The sequence below is a fragment of the Cricetulus griseus genome, chromosome X (genome assembly GCF_003668045.3).
Source record: "Cricetulus griseus strain 17A/GY chromosome X, alternate assembly CriGri-PICRH-1.0, whole genome shotgun sequence".
Lineage (NCBI taxonomy): Eukaryota > Metazoa > Chordata > Mammalia > Rodentia > Cricetidae > Cricetulus > Cricetulus griseus.
Genome location: NC_048604.1, coordinates 45,395,885 through 45,416,649, shown reverse-complemented (window position 1 = coordinate 45,416,649; position 20,765 = coordinate 45,395,885). Strand labels below are relative to the sequence as shown.

General features: G+C 46.5%; 1 protein-coding gene and 1 pseudogene across 1 annotated transcript; one reads left to right on the top strand and one right to left on the bottom strand.

Annotated features, from left to right (window-relative positions):
* Positions 1-7,309, bottom strand: part of LOC100753009 — a 29,568-nt pseudogene extending 22,259 nt beyond the window's left edge.
* Positions 7,310-9,746: 2,437 nt separating this feature from the next.
* On the top strand, positions 9,747-18,021 carry Armcx4 (armadillo repeat containing X-linked 4). The gene is made up of 3 exons (XM_035450299.1): positions 9,747-9,835; positions 10,125-15,286; positions 15,602-18,021. Exons 2-3 carry the CDS (start codon positions 10,253-10,255, stop codon positions 17,699-17,701), a joined length of 7,134 nt encoding a protein of 2,377 aa, XP_035306190.1. The 5' UTR covers positions 9,747-9,835; positions 10,125-10,252; the 3' UTR covers positions 17,702-18,021.
* Positions 18,022-20,765: the final 2,744 nt, after the last annotated feature.

The following is a 20,765-nucleotide window of genomic DNA, read 5'->3' as shown; positions in this document are numbered from 1 at the left end:
GGAACTGAAACTGGGTCCCCTGCAAGAGCAATAGGTGCTCTTAATCACTAAACCATCTCTCTAGCCCTATATTTATTTTATATTTTCTTCTCTTTTATTTTAAAACAATATTTTCTCATTTTACATACCAATCCCAGTTCCCACTCCTCCCCCTCTTCCCATTCTGCTCTCCCCACTTTCCCTCCCCCACCCTATCTACTCTTCAGAGAGGGTAAGGCTTTCCATGGGGACTCCCTATATTGATTTTTTTTATGTGGATGTGCATGTTGGTGTGAGGATTCCATGGCACATTTGTGGAGGCCAGACGACAGCTTGCAGTAGTTGTTTTTCCTCTTCCACCATTCCGGTTCCAACAATGGAGCGCAAGTCAGCAAGCTTGGCAGTGAGTACTTTACCTAAGTCATCTCACTGACCCATCTTACTCAGTTTTGAAAGGTAAGAAACAGGATGTGGGTTGAGACTGCCTCAAAAACTGACTCTCTGGCCTGGCAGTGGTGGTGCACAATTTTAATCCCAGCACTCAGGAGGCAGAGGCAGGCAGATCTCTGAGTTTGAGGCCAGCCTGGTCTATAGAGTGATTTCCAGGACAGCCAGGGCTGTTACACAGAGAGACCTTGTCTCTAAAAACAACAACAACAAAACAAAGCAAATCAAACACTGGACTCTCTGAAGTAACGATGTTCAATCAAGATTCTACTTCTAGGGCCGGAGAGACGGCTCAGTGGTTAAAATGTGACTGTTCTTCATGTAGGACCTGAGTTCGATTCCCAGCAACCACCTGGCAGCTTACAATTGTCTGTAATCCAGTTCCAAGTGATTTGGCAACCTTACACAGACATGCATACAGATAAAAACACCAATGAACATAAAATAAAAGTAAATGAATCAATTTAAAAAATATTTTACTTTTATCATTTTGTCCATTAGTTGTAAATAATTTTATGCATGGTATACTAAATGTTTTTAATAAGAATGTTTTTTAAAGAAGGGGGCCTGGACAGATGGTTCAGCAGTAAAGAGCCCTGACTGTTTTTCTGGAGGATCAGGGCTCAATTCCCAACACCCATATGGGGATTCAAAACCACACTTAACTCCAGTCTCAGGGGACTCTGACACCCTTTTTCTGGCTTCTACCAGGACCAGACATGCACATGGAGCACAGTTATACATACAGACAAAACACCTACACACAGAAAATAAACAGATAAACAAATAAAATTTAAGATAAAAAAAGAGAGAAACTGGGAAAAACACCAAACTAAAAATAGAACTACCTTATGATCTAAAATTCCAATGATTGGGTATATATTCTTCCCAAATGAAATCAGTATCTACATCCATGTTTGTTGCAGAACTACTCATAATAGTTGTTACAATTTTAAAAAAGAAATGGCAGGAGTCACACTATACAACAGATTTTACATGAGATGTTTATTGGAAGAGGAGAGAGAAGGAGCAGAGAATGGGGCACTGTAGGGGACAGTAAGCCACGCCTGTTAGAGGCTGGCTACAGGTGTGCCTGACCTCAGGGCGGGGTCAAGGTGAGGTCAGGATGACTCGTGATAGGTTTTTAAGGGGCTGCAAGCTCTTCTCTCTGGCCTGTCTGCGGTGCTGCCCTTGGCATGCTGTGGCTTGCATTAGGCTGGTGTTTATCTGAATAAAGATATCTTTACCTTACAGACTACGGCTTGGCTCTCGGCTTTCTTTATAGGGCACAGTCCCTGGGGACAAGAGTGGTAGAGTGGTAGAAGAGAAACACACACACACACACACACACACACACACACACACACACACAGAGAGAGAGAGAGAGAGAGAGAGAGAGAGAGAGAGAGAGAGAGAGAGAGAGAGAGAGAGAGGAGATGGGGCAAGGCTCACCCTTTTAAAGGGAACAAAGCAAACATGCACAAGCGGTGTGCTCTTAGTGGCTGCAGCTGAGGACATATACTGTCAGGACCCAAAGGGCAGTCCAGTACAGATACCTGAACACTAACAAGAGGGACTGTAGGAAACAATAATGCATTGTGTATTTCAAATAGCTGGAAGAGAAGACTTTAGCTCACTCCTTTGATAAATGTTTGAGAAGGTGACTATACTAAGCACCTATGCTAGGCATGGTAGTTCAGGCCTTTAGTCTCAGCACTTGGGAGGCAGGGGAGGGCAGATCTCGGTGAGTTGAAGGTCAACCAAAGGTATATGGTAAGACTCTGTCTCAAAAATAACATAACATTTGAGGATTTTTCCAGATGCCAACACTTGCTAGTAATCTACACTAATTATAAGGTAGTAAGAGATGCATGTATCAGTGAAACACAAAATCCAGTAAAACGGATTGGAGCACAAATGAGGATTCACATATAACACATTATCTTTTTTGTTTGTTTGTTTGTCGAGATAGGGTTTCTCTGTATTGTTTTGGAGATTGTCCTGGAACTCACTGTAGACCAGGCTGGCCTCGAACTCACAGAGATCTGCCTGCCTCAGCCTCCGGAGTGCTGGGATGAAAGGTGTGCGCCACCAACGCCTGACACATCATCTTTTTTATAATAAATAAAGCGGTGTAATAGTTGTTGTTTAACATGACTTTCTTGTGCAAATTTTCAGAGAATGCCTAGATAAATGAGTTCTTGGAAAGAACATTAAATGTTGTTCATAACATTCTTTTTTTCCCTTTTTTACATTTAAATTAGAAACAAGCTTCTTTTACATATCAATACCAGTTCCCTCTCCCTCCCCTCCTCCACTGCCCCCCCACCGACCCCCCTATCCCATCCCCTTTCTGCTCCCCAGGGAGGGTGATGCCTTCCATGGGGTATCTTCAGAGTCTGTCATATCATTTGGAGAAGGGCCTAGACCTTTCCCCTTGTGTCTAGGCTTGGATAGTATCCCTCTATGAAGAGTGGGCTCCCAAAGTCCATTCATATATGTAGGGAGACACCGTAACCACGCCTCCTAAGGACCGGCTACAGGTGTGCTCGACCACGAGTCAAGGTGATGTGGTAGAGGTTTAAAGGGACAGACAAGGCACATGGGTGCACTCTTGCCTTGCTGCTTTTGGCACGCTCTGGCTTGCTGTTGGCTGCCGTTTATCTATTAAAAGTTATCCTAACCTTATGGATTTCGTATCAGTTATTCTCAATACATATACTAGGGATGAATACTGACCCATTACTAGAGGCCCCATAGATTGCCCAGACCTCCAAACTGACACCCACGATCAGGGGGTGTGGATCAGTCCTATGCTGGCTTCCCAGCTATCAGTCTGGGGTCCATGAGTTCCCCTTTGTTCAGGTCAGCTGTTTCTGACCTGTCAGGGTTTCTCCAGCCTCGTCTTGACCTCTTTGCTATTCCCTCCTCCTCCTCAACTGGATTCCACAGTTCAGTTCAGTGTTTAGCTGTGGATCTTTGCTTCTGCTTCCATCAGCTACTGGATGATGGCTCTAGGATGGTATATAAGGTAGTCATCAATCTCGTTATCATAGCAGGGCATTTAAGGTAGCCTCTCGACTGTTGCTTAGATTGTTAGTTGGGGCCATCCTTGTGGATCTCTGGACATTTCCCTAGTGCCAGATTTCTCTTTAAGTCTATTATGGCTCCTTCTGTTATGGTATCTCTTTTCTTGCTCTCCTCTAGTCTTCCGCCTACTCAACCTTCTGCTCCCTCATGTCCTCCTCACCCCTCCTCTTCTCCCCTTCTCATTCTCCTAGCTCCCTCTCCCCTACCCCCTCTCCTCCCAATTAGCTCAGGAGATCTTGTCCCTTTCCCCTTCTCTGGGGGACCATGTATGTCTCTCTTAGGATCCTCCTTGTTTCCTAGCTTCTCTGGAGGGACACAACACCTTTTCAAGTTAGTTGGAGCAGTAATGCTCCAACTTTTTGTGAATGGTGCTGAGGTTTGCATGTGTATGTATAGGGCTAGGAGCCACACAGGAAACAAAGTATTTGAAATGTGCTATAAAATTAAGATGATAGTGACAGAATGAGAGAATATGTCTGAATCCTACATAGCAGTAAAACAACTAATAGGCAAAAAAGTGCCAGCAGTACAATCAATGAGAAAATGTTGGTGAACAGAGTAACGTTTTCAGACAGGAAGTATAAATGACCAGTTTAGCATATGAAGTCAGGACAATAGAAAATAAATGTGAATTGAGACAGCTGTGGTTACACATGTCTGTAATTCCACATCAGGAAGTTGAGGCCGAAGTATCATGAATTTGAGGCTAGCTTGACCTACATAGTAAGAGCCTGTCTCAAAAAGTAGAAAATAGAGGTAGGCATAGTGGTACAACCTGTAATTCCAACATTTGGAGGGCTGAGGCAGGAGGATTGATATGAGTTTGTGGCCAGCTTGGCCTACAGAGTGAGATCCTGTCTCAAAAGATTTAAAGAAAACAAATAAAGGAAAATTATTACTTATGGGAAATAAACAATAAATAATAGAATTAGTTCAATTGTCCTCTCAGCAAATGAGACTTGTCTTTTTTTAAAGTCCCATGTTTCTGTTTTTATTAAATTTTTCTCATTTTACAAACCAACCCCAGTTCCTCCTCCCTCTCCTTCTTCCACCTCCCTCCTTCCATCCACTCCTCAGAGGGGGTAAGGACTTTCTTGGGGAGTCAGGATGGCTCAGCCATTAAAGGCTAGGATCACAACCAAAAATATGAGACTTGCATTTTGAAAAATCCACAATGTGAAATCTATGTTACTTATCTCTCCCCTATTTGTACTCTCAAAATGATTTTTTTTATTTTTATGAGAATTTATTGTTTTGCCTGCATGTATGTCTCTGTGAGGATGTAAGATCCCCTGGAACTGGAGTTATACACATTTGTGAGCCAGCAGCTGGGAATTGAAACCTGGTCCTCTGAAAGAGCAGCCAGTGCTTTTTTTGTTTTGTTTTGTTTTGTTTTTTTGAGGCAGGGTTTCTCTGTATAAACACTCCTGGCTGTTCTAGAACTCTCTTTGTAGATCAGGCTGGCCTGGAACTCACAGAGATCCATCTGCCTCTGCCTCCCAAGTTCTGGGATTAAAGGTGTGTGCCACCAACGCCCAGCTCAGCCAGTGCTCTTAACTACTGAGCCATGTATCTAGGCGATGAAACTATAAAACGTGTGTGTGTGTGTGTGTGTGTGTGTGTGTGTGTGTGTGTGTCTACGTGTGAACATTCCATGTGTGTGCTCATGTCTTCGGAGGCCAGAAAAGGGCAGTGAGTTCTCTGGAGCCACGTGATGTGGGAGTTGGAAACAGAACACAGGTACTCTGAGAGAACAGTAAGTAACTGTTGAGCCGTCGCTCCAGTCTGTCACAGCATTTTTTACTCCTTTAATAATAGTACTGCAAAAAATATCATAGTTGGGTGTGGCAGTACATATCTATGTCATTCTGTAAGGATATGTGTAACTAAATACCAGAGAGTTGAATTACCACAGGAAAAGAATTGTAGGCTGTTATATTTATTGTTTAATAGATTTTGCCAAATTGCCCTCCATAAAAAGATTGAATTAAAATATCTGCCTCCAACAGAGTATAGGAATCTCCATATTCAGACAAAATAGTCAATAATATTATTGAATTTCTAAGCTTTGACATCATATTGGAGAAAACAGTAAGTCACAGCTATTTTGCTTTGCATGTGCTTGAAACTGAACATCTTTATATATGTTTTTCATTGGATATTTGGGTCTTTCATATTTCTCCTCTGTGAACAAATCTGTTTAAGTCTTTGGCACGTTTTTCTATTTGAGTTATTTTATTAATAATTTGTAAGGATGTTTAAATTACAACCAGTCTTCTGGCATCTGATGCTTATGCTTCTTTTTAAACATGAACACAGACTTCAATTTTTCTGTTAATCAATCGATGAATTCTTTTCTTTGGGAGAGAAAGTAAATTTTGGGTTCTGAAAATCCGTTAGTAATGTTTTAAGGCATTATGAGCTCCCTGGCTCACCTCCTGAAAGGGCCTCCTCCAAACAGGGGCCCCTCACCAGGGAGGGCCTCAAGCTGGGGTGTCATATTTCAACATTCTAAGAAGGAGGCTGCTTGGACGTTTATATTTGGAGTATGATTCCCCAGTGGAAACAGGTGGGTGCCTGGGGACTCTCCTGCATATTTTGTTCCTGAGTTCTGGGTTTTGTGAGGGTGGTGCACTAAAGTTCTTTAGAAAGGCAGGGGGTAAAAAGACCTCTCTTGGGGACTGCTTAGAATCCTGGACTTTGTTCTCCCATTTGTGAGGGGGGGAAAGAACACTCATGGCCGTGGCGTTCTAACAATACAGTCATCCACAGACCTTCATGCCCATTGCCGCTGGAAATTGTTCAACCATCGTCACCAACACGGTGACAGAACAGAAATGGCCGAACCTGAGGAGACCTCACCAGTGCCATGATAGGATGAAAATTCCACCTGTTAAGCCTCCTTTCTATCTATGTGGTAGCGGTTGCTCCTTTTGTGGGTGTGGTGAGACTGATATAAAAAAAAAAAAGCCCATCATAGGATACAAAACAGGTTAACCTTTGGAGCCACTCACCGGTTTGTAAGGCGCTGGGTTAATCTGAATTTGGTCTTTATTAAAGTATCCAGGGTCCTCTGTGAAGAAGTACTCAGGCACCTGATAGGCAGAGGTAAGTACGGCCAAAACCTCAAAAGCTTTCAATTATTTCTGTAAAACTATCAGGGTTTGAAACCTGAACATCTTTCCAAAGATTAATTTGCTGATTGCATTGAAAAAACGGGCTGGCATTGTTTAGGAAAAATTTGTATTTAAAATGTCAGTAATTACATCTGTTTTCAAGGCTCAGAAGTGGTTTATAGCAACCAGAAAACATTTTTTTGTGTGTGTCATAAAATTGTGTAAACGGATGAGTCTTTAAAATTTTTACAACCTGAATATTTTCATGGCGAATGTAAATGTCTTTACTGCATTTTCCCAACACCGGGCGGCGGGGGGGTGGTGGCGGGGGGAGGTGATGCTAACAGAAAAAGGAATACAGACAAAGAAGGCTCTGGTTGCACGGTTTTCCTCTTTCTCTAGGCGATTTGGTGATGGAGTTGTTACTAAGGGGAGGCAGGTTGTCTAGAGAGCCAGTGGGGAGCGTTGCTATTGTAGCCTGAGAGGAAAAGAAAGGATTCCTCAAAGATGCAGAAAAGGCTACAGCCAAGGCCTGGGAGTGGGTGGGGGTACAGACCCTTCCTAGTAACCAGGGACCGGTAAACTCCAACCGCTAGATGGTGATGACACTTGTGGGCGCTCAGATTGGAGAGCGCGGATATGAGTGACAAGGCGGGGCGCGCTGGGGCTCCATGCATGGACGCGAGGAGGGGGGTGCCTGTGCGTGTTGAAGGGGGTCCTGTTGACTGCCTTCCGACCAGTGGGGGGTTGTGAGGAGGAGGGCGAGCGATGACGCGCGGCCCTCACGTGACCTGGAGCTGCAGAGCGACGCAGCCTTGGGTGCAGTCGTCACTCCAGTCTGGCCACCAGCTCCCCGCTGCCCTGCGTGCGGCGGGCTGGCATCGGGCCCAGGGTGAGCTGATCAGGTAAGGGCCCCGGGGCCGCCGCGCCATGGCCGCGCTAGCCGCAGCCTCCGGATTCGGCGACGCTATGGAGATGGATTGAGGAGGGGGGTGTCCATGCTGCATCAAGTTCAAGGAGCCTTCCCCTCCGATTCTCCCGCGTCCCCCAGCCTCTGGCTGAATCTGCGCAAGGGAACCTTGTGCTTTGACAGGGCTGCTGGTGGAGAGAGTCTCTAGAGGGAAATACAGAGGGAGATGTCCATCCTCTTTAATTAACTGCATCGATGGGCGGCCGCACATGTCCGCGGGCTTCCTGCTCCTTTCAGAGGAGGGACGCGCGCCACCGTGGCATTTGCTGAGAAAATGGTGGGCCTTAATGCCTGGACGGCGGGCTCGGTAGGGGTGGTGTCTCAGAATGAGGGGAGGGACCTTTGACAACCGGATTCCAAAAAGGAGAATGTTGGGATGTGTGGCCTTGGTGCTGGCCTGAGCACTCAGTGCCTTTACTCTCCTTTTGGACAATAGTTCGGTGTGGCACTGTTTGTGGTGAGGCGAGGGAAAAACGGAGACGGAGACAAGAGAACAGCACAGGATCTATGGAGGTTAGTGTGAGCACCAACACTGAATCATTGAAATTCTGTATGGATTCTATGTAGCCACGTAGGCACTGTTACGTGTGTGTGTGTGTGTGTGTGTGTGTGTGTGTGTGTGTGTGTGTGTTTGAATTTATATTTGTATTATTGTATATATATATATATATATAATATATATATATATATATATGAATGATTAGGATGTGGGGTGGGGCTAGCCTGGGGAACTTTACCTAAGCTTTGTTTCCTTATCAGGCTTTGGACTTCTCAATTAAATTCTATGGTGAATACCAATAAAGACAAAACTTTATTACAGATTATTTTGATTTGTGTCAGATGATATTGAAAATACAAATTATTGTGTAAAAGAATGGTACTATTGTTTGATATAGCCTTTGGGGGATGGGATACTGATTTTGCAGAAGCAAAAGCCTCCTCCACACCTTATATCTTGTGCTGAGACTCCTAGAGATGGCTTTCAGGGAAGCAGATGGCAGGCTATGATTGAAGAATCATGGGATCTAGGGCCTCCATCTCTTCCGCCATCAACCAATTTCCAGATAGTCATGTCTACCTGGCCATCTTGATAAAGGAAATGGTGGACTTTTGGGGGAAAGATCTAGAATCCTACAGGTGGTTTAAAAATAAAATTTCTCCTTTTTCTCCCTTTTACTTTTCCTCTCTCCCTCACTGTGCTATTCATTTAGTGTAGGTGAAACCCTAGGTTCTGCCTGAGGCTCTAAATCCCTGAAAGGCAGGGCGGGCGGGGGGGGGGGCGTGGGGGGAGGGGGGGCACAGATGTTTTGTGCTAGGCTATCAGAAGCACTCAGCACTCACCCTCTCCCTTTTCTTTGTCTGTTCCCAGGGCTTTTCATGTTTGAAGTAGGCCTTTTTACTCCTGGAAGCAAGGGAAGAAGGGGGAGACTGTTTGGGAACTATGGAGGTTGGTATGAAGGTGGGTGGGTAGTGGCTGGGGATGACAAAAGAGGGTGGGCTGAGCTTGAAAGGGCTTCAGTGGATGGCACTTCTGCCTTGTCTACACATGGCTGCTTTCCACAATGCTGCAATACAACCTGTTAATTGCAGTGCAGGAAACGGTGGGGATATTTGAGGGAGGGTGGACTGGGCTGCAACAAAGAAGGCTAGAGATGGGGTCACAAGCTAAGATACATTGTTAAAATGGACCAGAACCCTGGCGATGCAGACATTGGAACCAAGGATTGAGGTGCTTGTCTGTTCTGCTAAGGACACAGTCTCCATTATCTCCTGCTTGTCTACTTGCCTATAGATCCTCCTGCGTGTCTTCTGCTTCAGAGTCTGAGATCATTGGAAGCAAGGAAGCAAAGAGGAAATTATCTCTGATCAGTATAACTGGTAAGAGGGTGGGAGCTGTCTAGGTATGCCTCAAATGTGGGTTAGTGGAGATCAGTGTGCATCCTGTAAGGGACAGTCTGGAGGAGCTTTTTATTCTTCTTCACAGCCATTTTTTTCTCACCATTCCTGATATTTACCCCAAACCTTTACCATAATTCTGGTATATGGAAAACAGTCTGATAGCACCTAAGGACATTGAGTAAACTGAGGGAGTAAATTGCTAATAATACAACAGCTCTATCTCTCTCTCCCTTTGTCTTTCTCTAGGTCTAAAGGTCTCATGATTCTATAGACTTTAGGGTGTTTCACCAAGCAAAAGAAGGATAGAAGAGGAAAATTCCTTCTTGCATTCCAGGTTTGTATGAGTGGGGACCTGGAATAATGGCAACTAGAGTAGTTCCCTTAACAATTTACTTCTGGGAGTTTCTGTTCCTCTTCCATTCTTCATCAGCCCTCCTGCCATCCTTGACACAATTCATTTTGCATAGGAAAATGGCTGGGCATTGGGGAGGGTAGGGAAAAATGAATTAAGTGATGAAAATTTTGTTGATCTTCCCAACAAGTACATTGCTTCTATGCTTTCCTGTTCTCCAGATGGTTCCCATTTTCCAGATGCTTAAATTCATTTTTTTCCCCACTTTTAGGTCTCCTTCCAGTGGCTGCTCTCCGGACCTTTAAGTGCTTAAACGCCATTGTCCAGTCACACCACCCTCTTTCCTAGCTTGACTGAGCCCTCCTATACATTGTTTGTGCCTTCCGCAGAGCTGATTACATGGGTCGTGTTCAGGACGTGGGCTGGGCCACTGCAGGACTGGTAATCTGGGCTGGTACCTGTTACTGCATTTACAGATTAACCAAGGGAAGATATCAGAGTGTGAGCAGAGATGGGTCCAGAATCAAGACGGAGACTGTGGTTGGGGAAGAGAACCAGACCATGGCCACAGACGAAGCCATGGCTGGAGCAGAGACTGAGACTAGAGCCATGACTGAACCAGAAACTGGAGAAGGAGGTGAGCCTGTGGCTGAAGTAGACACCAAGGTCCCTGTTCTAGTTAGACCCAATATCAACTATCAGGCCAAGAGAATTCTTGAGGAAGAGATAGAGACTCATTCTGAGACCAGTTTATTGGTGGAAACAATGGTCATGACAGACGCAGTGACTTTCACTGAAGCCACAGGCCAAGCCAAGGAAGTAACCATGAAAGAGGCAGTGACACAAACTGATGTTGAGACTGAGGAAGTAGGCAAGAAAGAGGCAGTAACTCAGACCAAGTCTAAAGCTTGGGCAGTGGCTGACAGGGCAGAGGTCAAGAAAGAAGCAATGACCCAGACCAAAGCAGAAGCTCCTTCACTGGCTGAAAAGGAGACAGAGATTAACAGAGTAACAGTAACACAGAGTGAGGTCTTGGCAGTGACCAAGGAAGTAGTCAAGATTGGCACCATGAATGAGACTGGAATTGTGGCAGAAGCCACGATAAGAGCACTGGAAGAGACTGTGTGTGTGACTAGGACTCAATCTGAGACTAGGCTTGATGTCACAGTTGATACTAATGAAAATTCCAATGATATGCCCCTCATAGTGGCTGGAGTGGATGTGAAATCCTATGCACAGCCTCAGGCTGTGACCATAATCCAAAATGATGACATGATCGGTGATGAGGGTGACGACCAGGGGAATCTGAAAAACACGTCTAAGGCAGGGTCTGCGGTAGATAAAGACACTTCTGCTCAGCCTCATATTGTTGCCAACATTCTGGCTGAAGCCATGCCAGGGGCAAAGGATGATGCCTGTGATAACACAAATGACATTTGTGAAGCAGAGGCAGATCTGAGAACTTGTATAATACAACCTGAGACTGTGGCCACAATACAGGCTGAGGCAATGTCTGGTGCCACGACTGACGATGGGGAAGATGCCAGTGATGTATTTAAGGCAATGACTGGTGCTGAGATAACTGATACCAATCCTCAAGCTGTAACCAGTGATCATATTGAAGCCACGCCTGATGCCAATGCTAAGGGTAAAGGTAATGCCAGTGCCACGGCTAAAGCAGGGGCCAAAGCAAACACAAAAACCAATTTGCAGACTGATGCCTTGCCTGAAACCGAGGATAAAAACAGAAGTGATACCAACGACATGGCTAAGGCAGAGGCTAGTGTAGACGTGGTTTCCTGTGCCCAGCCTGACCCTGTGGCCAGTGTCCAGGGTGATGACTTGCCTGATGGCAAAATCAAGCCTAAGGACAATGCTAATACCATATCTAAGGAAGGAGCTCAGACTACGGCCCAGAGCCAGGGTGAAGCCTTACCTAATACTAAAGGTAAGGCTAGAGGCAAAGCCAAAGCCAAGTGTAAGGCAGGAGCTGCGGCAGATGTGAAACCATGTGCACAACCTCAAGGTGGAATCAAAACCCAAGCTGAGCCCTTGTCTGATTCCAAGGTTGACAGCAAAAGTGACTCTAATGCTGTTTCTAAAGCAGGGGCAAAGGCAGACCAGAAAGCCTGTGCTCAGCCACAGCCTGTGGTCAACTGCCAGAATGAGGCCTTGCCTGCTACTAAGAATAAGGTCAAGGGCAATCCAAATCCTATGCCTAAAGCAGAGGCTGGGACAGCTACAGCAGGCTCTGCCCAGACCAATGTTGTGACCAGTTCCCAGGGGGAGACCACACCTGGTGCCAAGACTAAGGTCAAGGGTAATCGTAATTCTGTGCCTAAAGCAGGGGCTGGGCCAGATACTACGGGTTCTGCCCAGAACCAGACTGTAGCCAGTTCCCACAGTGAGGCCTTACCTGGTGCCAAGAATAAGGTTAAGAGCAATCCCAATGTTGTGCCTAAGGCAGAGGCCGGGGTGGGTGCCTGTCCCCAGTCTGTGGCTGTTTCCCAGGGTACTGCCTTGACTGGTACCAAGGCAAAGGTCAAGGGCAATTCTAATGCTGTGTCTAAACCAGATGCTGGGGCAGGTACAATGGGCTCGGCCAAGGCTGTGACCAGTTCCCAGGGTGAGACCTTACCTGGTTCCAAGAGTAAGGTTAAGGGTAATTCCAATGCGGTACCTAAGGCGGATGCTGGGGCAACTACAACAGACTCTGTTCAGCCCCAGGCTGAGGCCTTGCTTGGTGCCAGAAATAAGGTCAGGGGCAATTCCAATTCTGTGCCTAAGGCAGAGTCTGGGGCAAGTACAATATTGGCTTTGGCTTCTTCCCAGGCTGAAGCCTTGCTTGGTGCCAGAAATAAGGTCAGGGGCAATTCTAACACTGTGCCTAAAGCAGAGGCCGGGTCAGGTGCAAGGGGCTCTGCCCAGTCCCAGGCTGTGGTCAGTTCTCAGAACGAGACTTTGCTTGGTGCCAGGAATAAGATTAGGGCCAATGCTAGTACTAAATCAGGAGCCAAAACAGGTACAAGGGGTTCTGCTCAGCCCCAGGCTGTGGTCAGTTCCCAGAGTGAAGCCTTGCTTGGGGCAAGGGATAAGGGTCTGTCCAGCTCACAGGTAGAAGCCACTGCAGACAATAAGACACATGCAAGGCCAGTGGCAGGTGCCGTGCCCACTTCAGAAAGTGTGAGTGGGGCAGGTGCTCAGTCTAACATGCACGATTATTACTGGAATGGGATTGGTGTTGAGGACTGGATTGCTGCTGAGCGGTGGATCAAGTTTAGGTTTCAGACCATAGATGGAGACTGGGAGAACAGTGTAACCTGGGCCGAGGATGAGAATGGAGCCGCTGTTGGGCCCTGGAGTGGGGCCAATGATAAGACTGGCATTGTGAGTTCCTGGGCTGTGGCTTGTGATGAAGCTAGCATTAAGTCCTGGACTGGGGCTAGGACTGAGAATGAGGTTGCTCTTGGATCCTGGGTAGGTGCTGGTGACCAGACCAGTGGAGCACTCTGGGCAGGAGCTCAGGCTGCTGACGGGACCTGGGTTGCGGACAAGACCGGTGGAGCTTCCTGGACTGGGGCCGAGAACCAGCTCAGTGCAGGTTCTTGGGTTGTCTCTGGAAACCAGGCCATTACAGGTCCCTGGGCTGTGAGTCAGGTCAGTGATGGGTCGTGGCCTGCAGTCCAGGCCAGTGGAGTGTCCTGGGTTGTGGACCAGGCTACCGGGACCTGGACTGTGGCTGATAACCAGGCTGGTGCAATGTCTTGGGCTGGAGCTGGCAACATAGTTAGTATTGGATACTGGACTGGGGCTGTAGACCAGACCAATGCAGTGGCCTGGACAGGGACTGCTGAGCAGGTTGGTGGTGAGGTCAAGCCAAGGTATGAAGATCAGGCCAGTGAAAAGGGGACCTGGGCTGGAGCTGCTGTCCAGACCAGTGGAGACTCCAGGTTGGGACCTGAGGCTCAGTCCAGTGGAAGGGCTTGGGCTGAGACTGCAGACCAAGCCAGTGCAGCATCCAGGCTTGGAACTGTAGATCCATCTAGTGGAGTATCCTGGCCTGTCACTGGGGCCCAGGTTGGTGGAGTATCTACATCAGGCTCTGCAGACCAGTCCAGTAGTGGGTCTTGGACTGGCACTAGGAATCTGACTGGGGAAAGATCCTGGACTGGGACTGGTGATCAGTCTAATGGTGGAGCCAAACCTGGTTTTGAGAACCAGACAGGTGCTGAAGGGTCTTGGACTGGCACTATTAGCCAGGCTAGTGGAGGGTCCAAGTCAGTGCCTGGGGATCAGTCTGCTGGAAGATCCTGGACAAATTCTGGAGATCAACTCAGTGGAGCATTCTTGGTTGGGCCTTTGGACCAGGCCAGTGGAAACTCTCAGCCTGGTTCTGGAGACCTGGTTGCTAGTGGAGTAAATCCGTCCAGTGGAGGAGGATGCTGGGCTGGTTCTGGGGACCAGTCTGGTGGAGAATCTAGGATGGGGACCAGGGGCCAGACTAATGGACAGTCTTGGCCTGGCACTGGCGATCAGACTGGTGGATGGTACTGCACTTACACGCCGACTCAGGCCATTGGAGGAGCCTCTTGGGGTGCTACTGCTCAGGACATTGGAGTGTCAAAGCCAGTGCAGGTGAACCAGTCTAGTAGTGGGTCCTGGCTTGGAAGTGGAACTCAGGTCGGTGGTGTGTCCTGGACTGGTGATCAGGTTGGTGGCTGTCCCAAACCTGGATTTGAGGATCAGGCCATTGGAGGAGGATTCTGGGCTGCTGCTGGAGATCAGAGCACTGGAGGGTCCAGACCAGCTGTGTCTGAGGATCAGTCTAGTGGAGGAGTTTCTTGGGGTGGAGCTGGTGCTCATGTCATTGGAGGCAATAGAACATGTCCAACTGATCAGGCCAGTGGTGCGTCCTGGGCCGGCATTGGAAGTCAGGTCAGTGGAGGGTCCTGGGTTGGACCTGTGGATCAGACTAGCGGCTGTTCTAAATCTGGATTTGAAGATCAGACATGTGGAGGAGGCTCTTGGGCCGGTGCTGTGGACCAGACTAGTGGAGAATCCTGGCCTGGGTCTAGGGCTAGTAATGAAGCCAGTGGAGGATCTAAGCTAGATACCCAAGAGCAGACCAGTGGGAGATTCCTTGTAAGTGCTGAGGTGGAGGCCAATGAAGGATTTTGGTTTGGGCCTGGGAGTGAGGCCTTTATAGGGTCTTGGTGCTGGACAGAAGAGGCTACTATTTTGCCTATAGCTAATATGAATGATGAGACCAGTGGTGAATCCACGTCAGGCACTAAGGAAGAAACCAGCGCTAGTTCTGGATTGGAGGATGAAAAGAAGACCAGTACTGAATCCTGGACCAGAGCTGAGGAGACAGCTCTTGCAGGCACCTGTGTTGGAGGTGAGCCTGAGAGTGTGGCTGGAGCTGAGGCTGAAGTTGAGACAGAAGCTAAGGATACAGCTGAAGCTGAGGCTGGAGCTGGGCCTGAGGCTGGAGCTGGGCCTGAGGCTGGAGCTGGGACTGAGGCTGGAGCTGGGCCTGAGGCTGGAGCTGGGACTGAGGCTGGAGCTGGGCCTGAGGCTGGAGCTGGGACTGAGGCTGGAGCTGGGCCTGAGGCTGGAGCTGGGCCTGAGGCTGGAGCTGGGCTGAGGCTGAGCAGAGCTGAGGCTGAGAGGCTGAGGTTGAGGCTGAGGTTGGCTGAGGCTGAGGTTGAGGCTGAGGTTGAGGCTGAGGTTGAGGCTGAGGCTGAGGTTGAGGCTGAGGCTGAGGCTGAGGCTGAGGCTGAGGCTGAGGCTGAGGCTGAGGCTGAGGCTGAGGCTGAGGTGGGTGTAGAGACTAGGGCAGAGGCTGGGGCTGCAGCTGCAGCAGCTGCTGATTCTGAGACTGGAGCTGAGGCTGGTCCAAGAGTTGAAGCAGAGGCTGGGGCTGAAGCTGGAACGGGGTTTTGGTCCTGGGATGGAGATGCAGCCACTAAAGGGTCTAGGCTTGGGGCTGAGGCTGAGGCTGAGGTTGAGGCTGGAGCTGGGGGAGGGGCTGAGGCTGAAGCTGAGACTGAGAATAGCATGGGATTTTGGTTCTGGGATGGAGATGCAACTACTAAAGGGTCTAAGCTTGGAGCTGAGGCTGGGGCTGAGGCTGGAATTGGGACAGGAGCAGGGGCAGAGGCTGAAGCTGTGACTGAGACCAGCATGGGATTTTGGTTTTGGGAAGGAGATGGAGCAGCTAAAGGGTCGAAGCTTGGGGCTGAGCCTGAGGCTGGGGTTGGAGCAGGGGCTGAGGCTGTGGCTGAAACCGTGGCTGAGACCAGCATGGAGTTTTGGTCCTGGGATGGAGATGCAGCCACTAAAGGGTCTAGGCTTGGAGCTGAGGTTGAAGCTGGGGCTGGAGTTGTGGCCGAGGCTGGGGCTGAGACCAGAATGGGGTTTTGGTTTTGGAATGAAGACTCAACCACGAAAGGGTCTGGGCTTGGGGCTGAGGCTGGGGCAGGAGTTGTTGCAGAGGGTGGGGCTGAAGCCAGAATGGAGTTTTGGTCCTGGGATGGAGATGCAGCCTCTAAAGGGTCTAGGCTTGGGGTTGAGGCTGAGGCTGGCTTAGGGTCTTGGACTTTTTCTACGGATGTAAATGATGATGATGATGATGATGAGGAACTAAGTAGAGAATCCAGCCCTGGTATTGAAGAGATCAGTCTAAGAAACTTGTTTGGGGCTGAGAGTGAGGACAATAATGACCTCAGATCTACAAATGAAAAAGATACCAATTCTGAATCTGGGACTGGGGATAAGGACAGCACTAAAGATAAGTTTGATGCTGCTGATGGAGTTGACATCCGGTCTTGGTTCTGTACTGGTAATGAAAACAGATGTGAGGATGAGTCTACATCTCAGGTGAAAGCCAAAAAGTCGACTGAACCAAGAGGCATATATCCACCCATGGTCCCTGGGGCAGGAATGGGTGTATGGGACGGAACCATAGTTTGTTCAGAGAGCAAGTTATTACACCAAACCAGCTTTCCAGGGGAAGATGGCTTCAGAAAGCAAGCCAATACTGGAGCGCATTCCTGCAACTGCCGCTGTAGACGTGAAGTCAATCTGGATCCGCAAGATCTCGAGAAGCTCATTTGCATGATTGAAATGACTGAAGATCCTTCTGTTCATGAAATAGCCACGAATGCTCTATATAACAGTGCTGATTATCCTTATCCCCAGGAAATTGATCGGAATATAGGTGGGATTTCAGTTATTCAAAGCTTATTGAGTAATCCCCACCCCACAGTCCGGCAGAAGGCTTTAAATGCATTGAATAACATCTCAGTTGCCGCTGAAAACCATAGAAAGGTTAAGACATATTTAAGTCAAGTATGTGAAGATACTGTCACCTATCCCTTAAATTCAAATGTACAAGTGGCTGGACTAAGATTGATAAGACACCTGACTATTACTAGTGAGTATCAGCATATGGTTACCAATTATATTTCAGAATTTCTCCGTTTGTTGGCTATGGGAAGTGGAGAAACTAAAGACCATGTTTTGGGAATGCTTGTGAATTTCTCTAAAAATCCATCCATGACAAAAGACTTGCTCATTGCCAATGCACCAACAGCACTGATTAACATTTTTAGCAAGAAAGAGACAAAAGAGAATATTCTTAATGCCCTTTTACTTTTTGAAAATATAAATCATCATTTTAAAAAGAGAGCAAAAACATATCCCCAAGACAGGTTCAGTAAAAGTTCCCTTTATTTCCTGTTTCAACGACCTAAAGCCTGTGCCAAGAAACTTAGAGCCTTAGCAGCAGATTGTAGTGACCCAGAGGTGAAAGAAAGAGTTGAGGTATTAATAAATAAACTCTGATTGGCTATCTGTTTCCCCCAAAGTTTGAGTAACATTTTGGTTTTACACCCTTGACATGATGTACATTGTAAATTGTATTAGAACTGTGAAACTAATGTTGCCTATGAGGGTCTATAGCTGGACAATTTTATGAACACCAAATGAATTCAAACTTGTTCTGGAAATACATGTGTCCATTTTTATCTTGTCTGGATTGAGATATTTTTAGTATGCTTCATGAGCAGAAACCAAACTGATTCTTCATAAGTAAGGTAATCTTTGGTCCTTTGTGTGGACTTATGTTTATACATTTGAGACTTTATTTTTATGTCATCAATAAAGTTGTGTGTTTTAAGAAGCAAAAAGAAATAATTGTCTTCATCCTTGTGCTTACGATCTGTTTAGAAAGATAAGGTATGCGGAAATAAAATCGGAAGTCTTCGGGTCACAGCTGCTTCCTGTCACTGCTTGGAGGAAGCAGAAAAGGCTGCACGATGCATCAGTGCCAGGGAATGCTTTATGGAAAGGGGGATCTTTTTTAAGCAAATTGTGCTTGAAGAATAAAATACAAATGTTCAAAAAGGCCATTTGAGGAGGGAGAATTGGTGGAAGAAAGACAAGCAAGTGGGGAATGATTCAGGACGGCCATGAGAGGAAACAGAAGAGTGAGGAAGTTAATGTGATTTCTGTCTATGGAACACCTCTGATTGCCACAGCGTCTGAATATTATATTTATCCCTAGAAACAGCAATGACTTTCACAATCAGAGGATGAAAGGAAAATAATGTGGTTGGTTTCTGTTCAGGATGAGTCCAAGTTGGAGTAAGGACAGGAATGTTGCCTAGGGATAGGAAAGCAAGCTGGGAAGCCACCATCATAGCACAGGCATGAGATGGCTACACATCTGAAATGTCATTAGGTAAATGTCATTCCTGTGGGCATCATAAGGACAAGATATAAGTGAGAATTCTCTCCTTTGTGACTTACTAGGTAGTCAAGGCTGGCCTTGAACTCCTGGCAATCCAAGTGTAGGCCTGAGTCACTCCCTGTGGCTGGGATCAGAAATCCCTGTAATGAGTAAGTGCTCCAGCCTATTCTGGGGACATATAAAGAGGATCAGTTTAATTTTAGGTTTGTGGAGTCCATGGGAACATGTCCTCTTTCATAGCCAACTCTGGTATCTATATAAGTGTGTAAGAATATTGTTTTGAATTAACAAGAAAATATAGTCGAAAGAAAAATAAATTTTAGTACTTTTACCAGGATTTCTTTAGTAAGATTGGTTGGAGTGGGTTTTCATGGTACCATCAATAATGATATTGAGATCCACAGGGGAGAAGAGCCAATATTTTTCCACTCCACAGTGTTGGTGAGGGTACGTTTACGTGTGTGTGTGTGTGTGTGTGTGTGTGTGTGTGTGTGTGTGTGTGTGCATTCAGACTGTGTGGGTGACAGCATACAAAGTAAGTTACTAAGCATTTCTGTCCTTATCTGCTGACTTAGTTTCCTTATATTAAAAAAGAAACTAGTAAAAGGAAATTAGTAAGAAAAAAATAGTTTTTTTCTCAGTTTTGCCTAGTTTGAGGGTGAAGGATGTATGCAGGATTCTTACAGTTTATAGAAAACTGCAATATCTTTAAGCACAGAAAAAATACACACACTCGCAGGCACACATTCACACATGCACACACACACACACACATGCACATGCATGTATGTGTTTAATTAGTCCTTTCCTCAGGTGACTGGGCCTGAGTTTTTCTCTGTCCACTGTCACTGTTCTCAACAAGTAGTCTCTATTTTTAGCACAGAGGAACATACACATCTCTCTTTAGAGCCCTAGCCCATTGTCTCTTCACTCGGAATCTTGGTTACAGGCACAAGGTCCATTGGAACATTTCAAAGCTTTTAAGGTATGGATACCTTTTCTTTCTTTTTCTCTTTTTATATTTTATTTTATTTTGTGGTGTGTGTGTGTGTGTGTGTGTGTGTGTGTGTGTGTGTGTGTGTGTGTATGTGTGTGTGTGTGTGTGTGTGTTGGTGGAAGGGGCTTGCCATGGCACAAGGGACCACTTGTAGGAGTTAGCTCTTTTCTTCCACCGTGTGGGCTCTGGGGCTTGGCAGCAAGTGCCTTTACCCAATGAGCCATCTCACTGTCCCTGTTTATGCCCTTTCACTCAACAATGCTATTTGTAGAAATATAACTTAAGGAGCAAATAAAATAATCAGCTTGCAGTGAGTTGTGCATATTCAAATTGTTTTGAAGGGTGAAAAAGTACAAGGTTATTTAAAATAAGCATCTACATTTATGGCAGAGAATTTGGCATGAAATCCTCAGTAGGAAAACACATTGTAAAAGCATATATAATTTCTATGAAGAAAAAATGTGGGGAGACTCAGTGATGTGCTTGCTATGAAATCATGGGGACCTACCTGACTTTGGATCTCCAGTACTCATAGAAAAAGCACTGGCAGAACTTGCCTGTAATCACTCTTCTGTGGGCTCAGAAACAAGATGATCCCTGGGGTTTGCTGCTCCCAATCTAGACAATGGGCAGTGAATGACAGTGTCTGAAAACAATAATAACCAAGGTGGAGGGCTGGTGAGATGGCTTAGCCCTAAGAGCACTTGCTGTTCTTGCAAAGAAACTTAGAGCATTTCTCAGCATTTCCCTTGTGCCATGTAGGGCAATTCACAACCTTGTAAAAACCTGGCTTCAAGGGATTTGACCTCCTCTTCTGGCACCCATGGGAACCCCCACACACCTATGGTTTACATTCAGATATACACATGCACATGAATTTTAAGAAAGAAAATTAATCTTTAAAAAAGTAAACCAAGGGCTGGAGAGATGGTGCAGAGGTAAAGAACACTGGCTGATCTTCAAAAGGTCCTGAGTTCAATAACCAGCAACCACATGGTAGCTCACAGCCATCTGTAATGAGATCTGGTGCCCTCTTCTGGACTGCAGGCAGTATACTGTATCCATAATAAATAAATCTTTAAAAATCATTTAAAAAAAAGTAAAAACCAAAAAAGGAGGAGAAACAGTCCAATAGGAAAATACCCAAGTTGACCACTGGC

Coding starts and splice junctions, on each gene's coding strand:
- Armcx4 (XM_035450299.1), top strand. CDS start 10,253: ATGGGTCGTGTTCAGGACGTGGGCTGGGCCACTGCAGGACTGGTAATC. Junction 15,287..15,601: donor TGGCTGGAGCTGAGGCTGAA/GTTGAGACAGAA, acceptor GCTGAGGCTGAG/GTTGAGGCTGAGGCTGAGGC.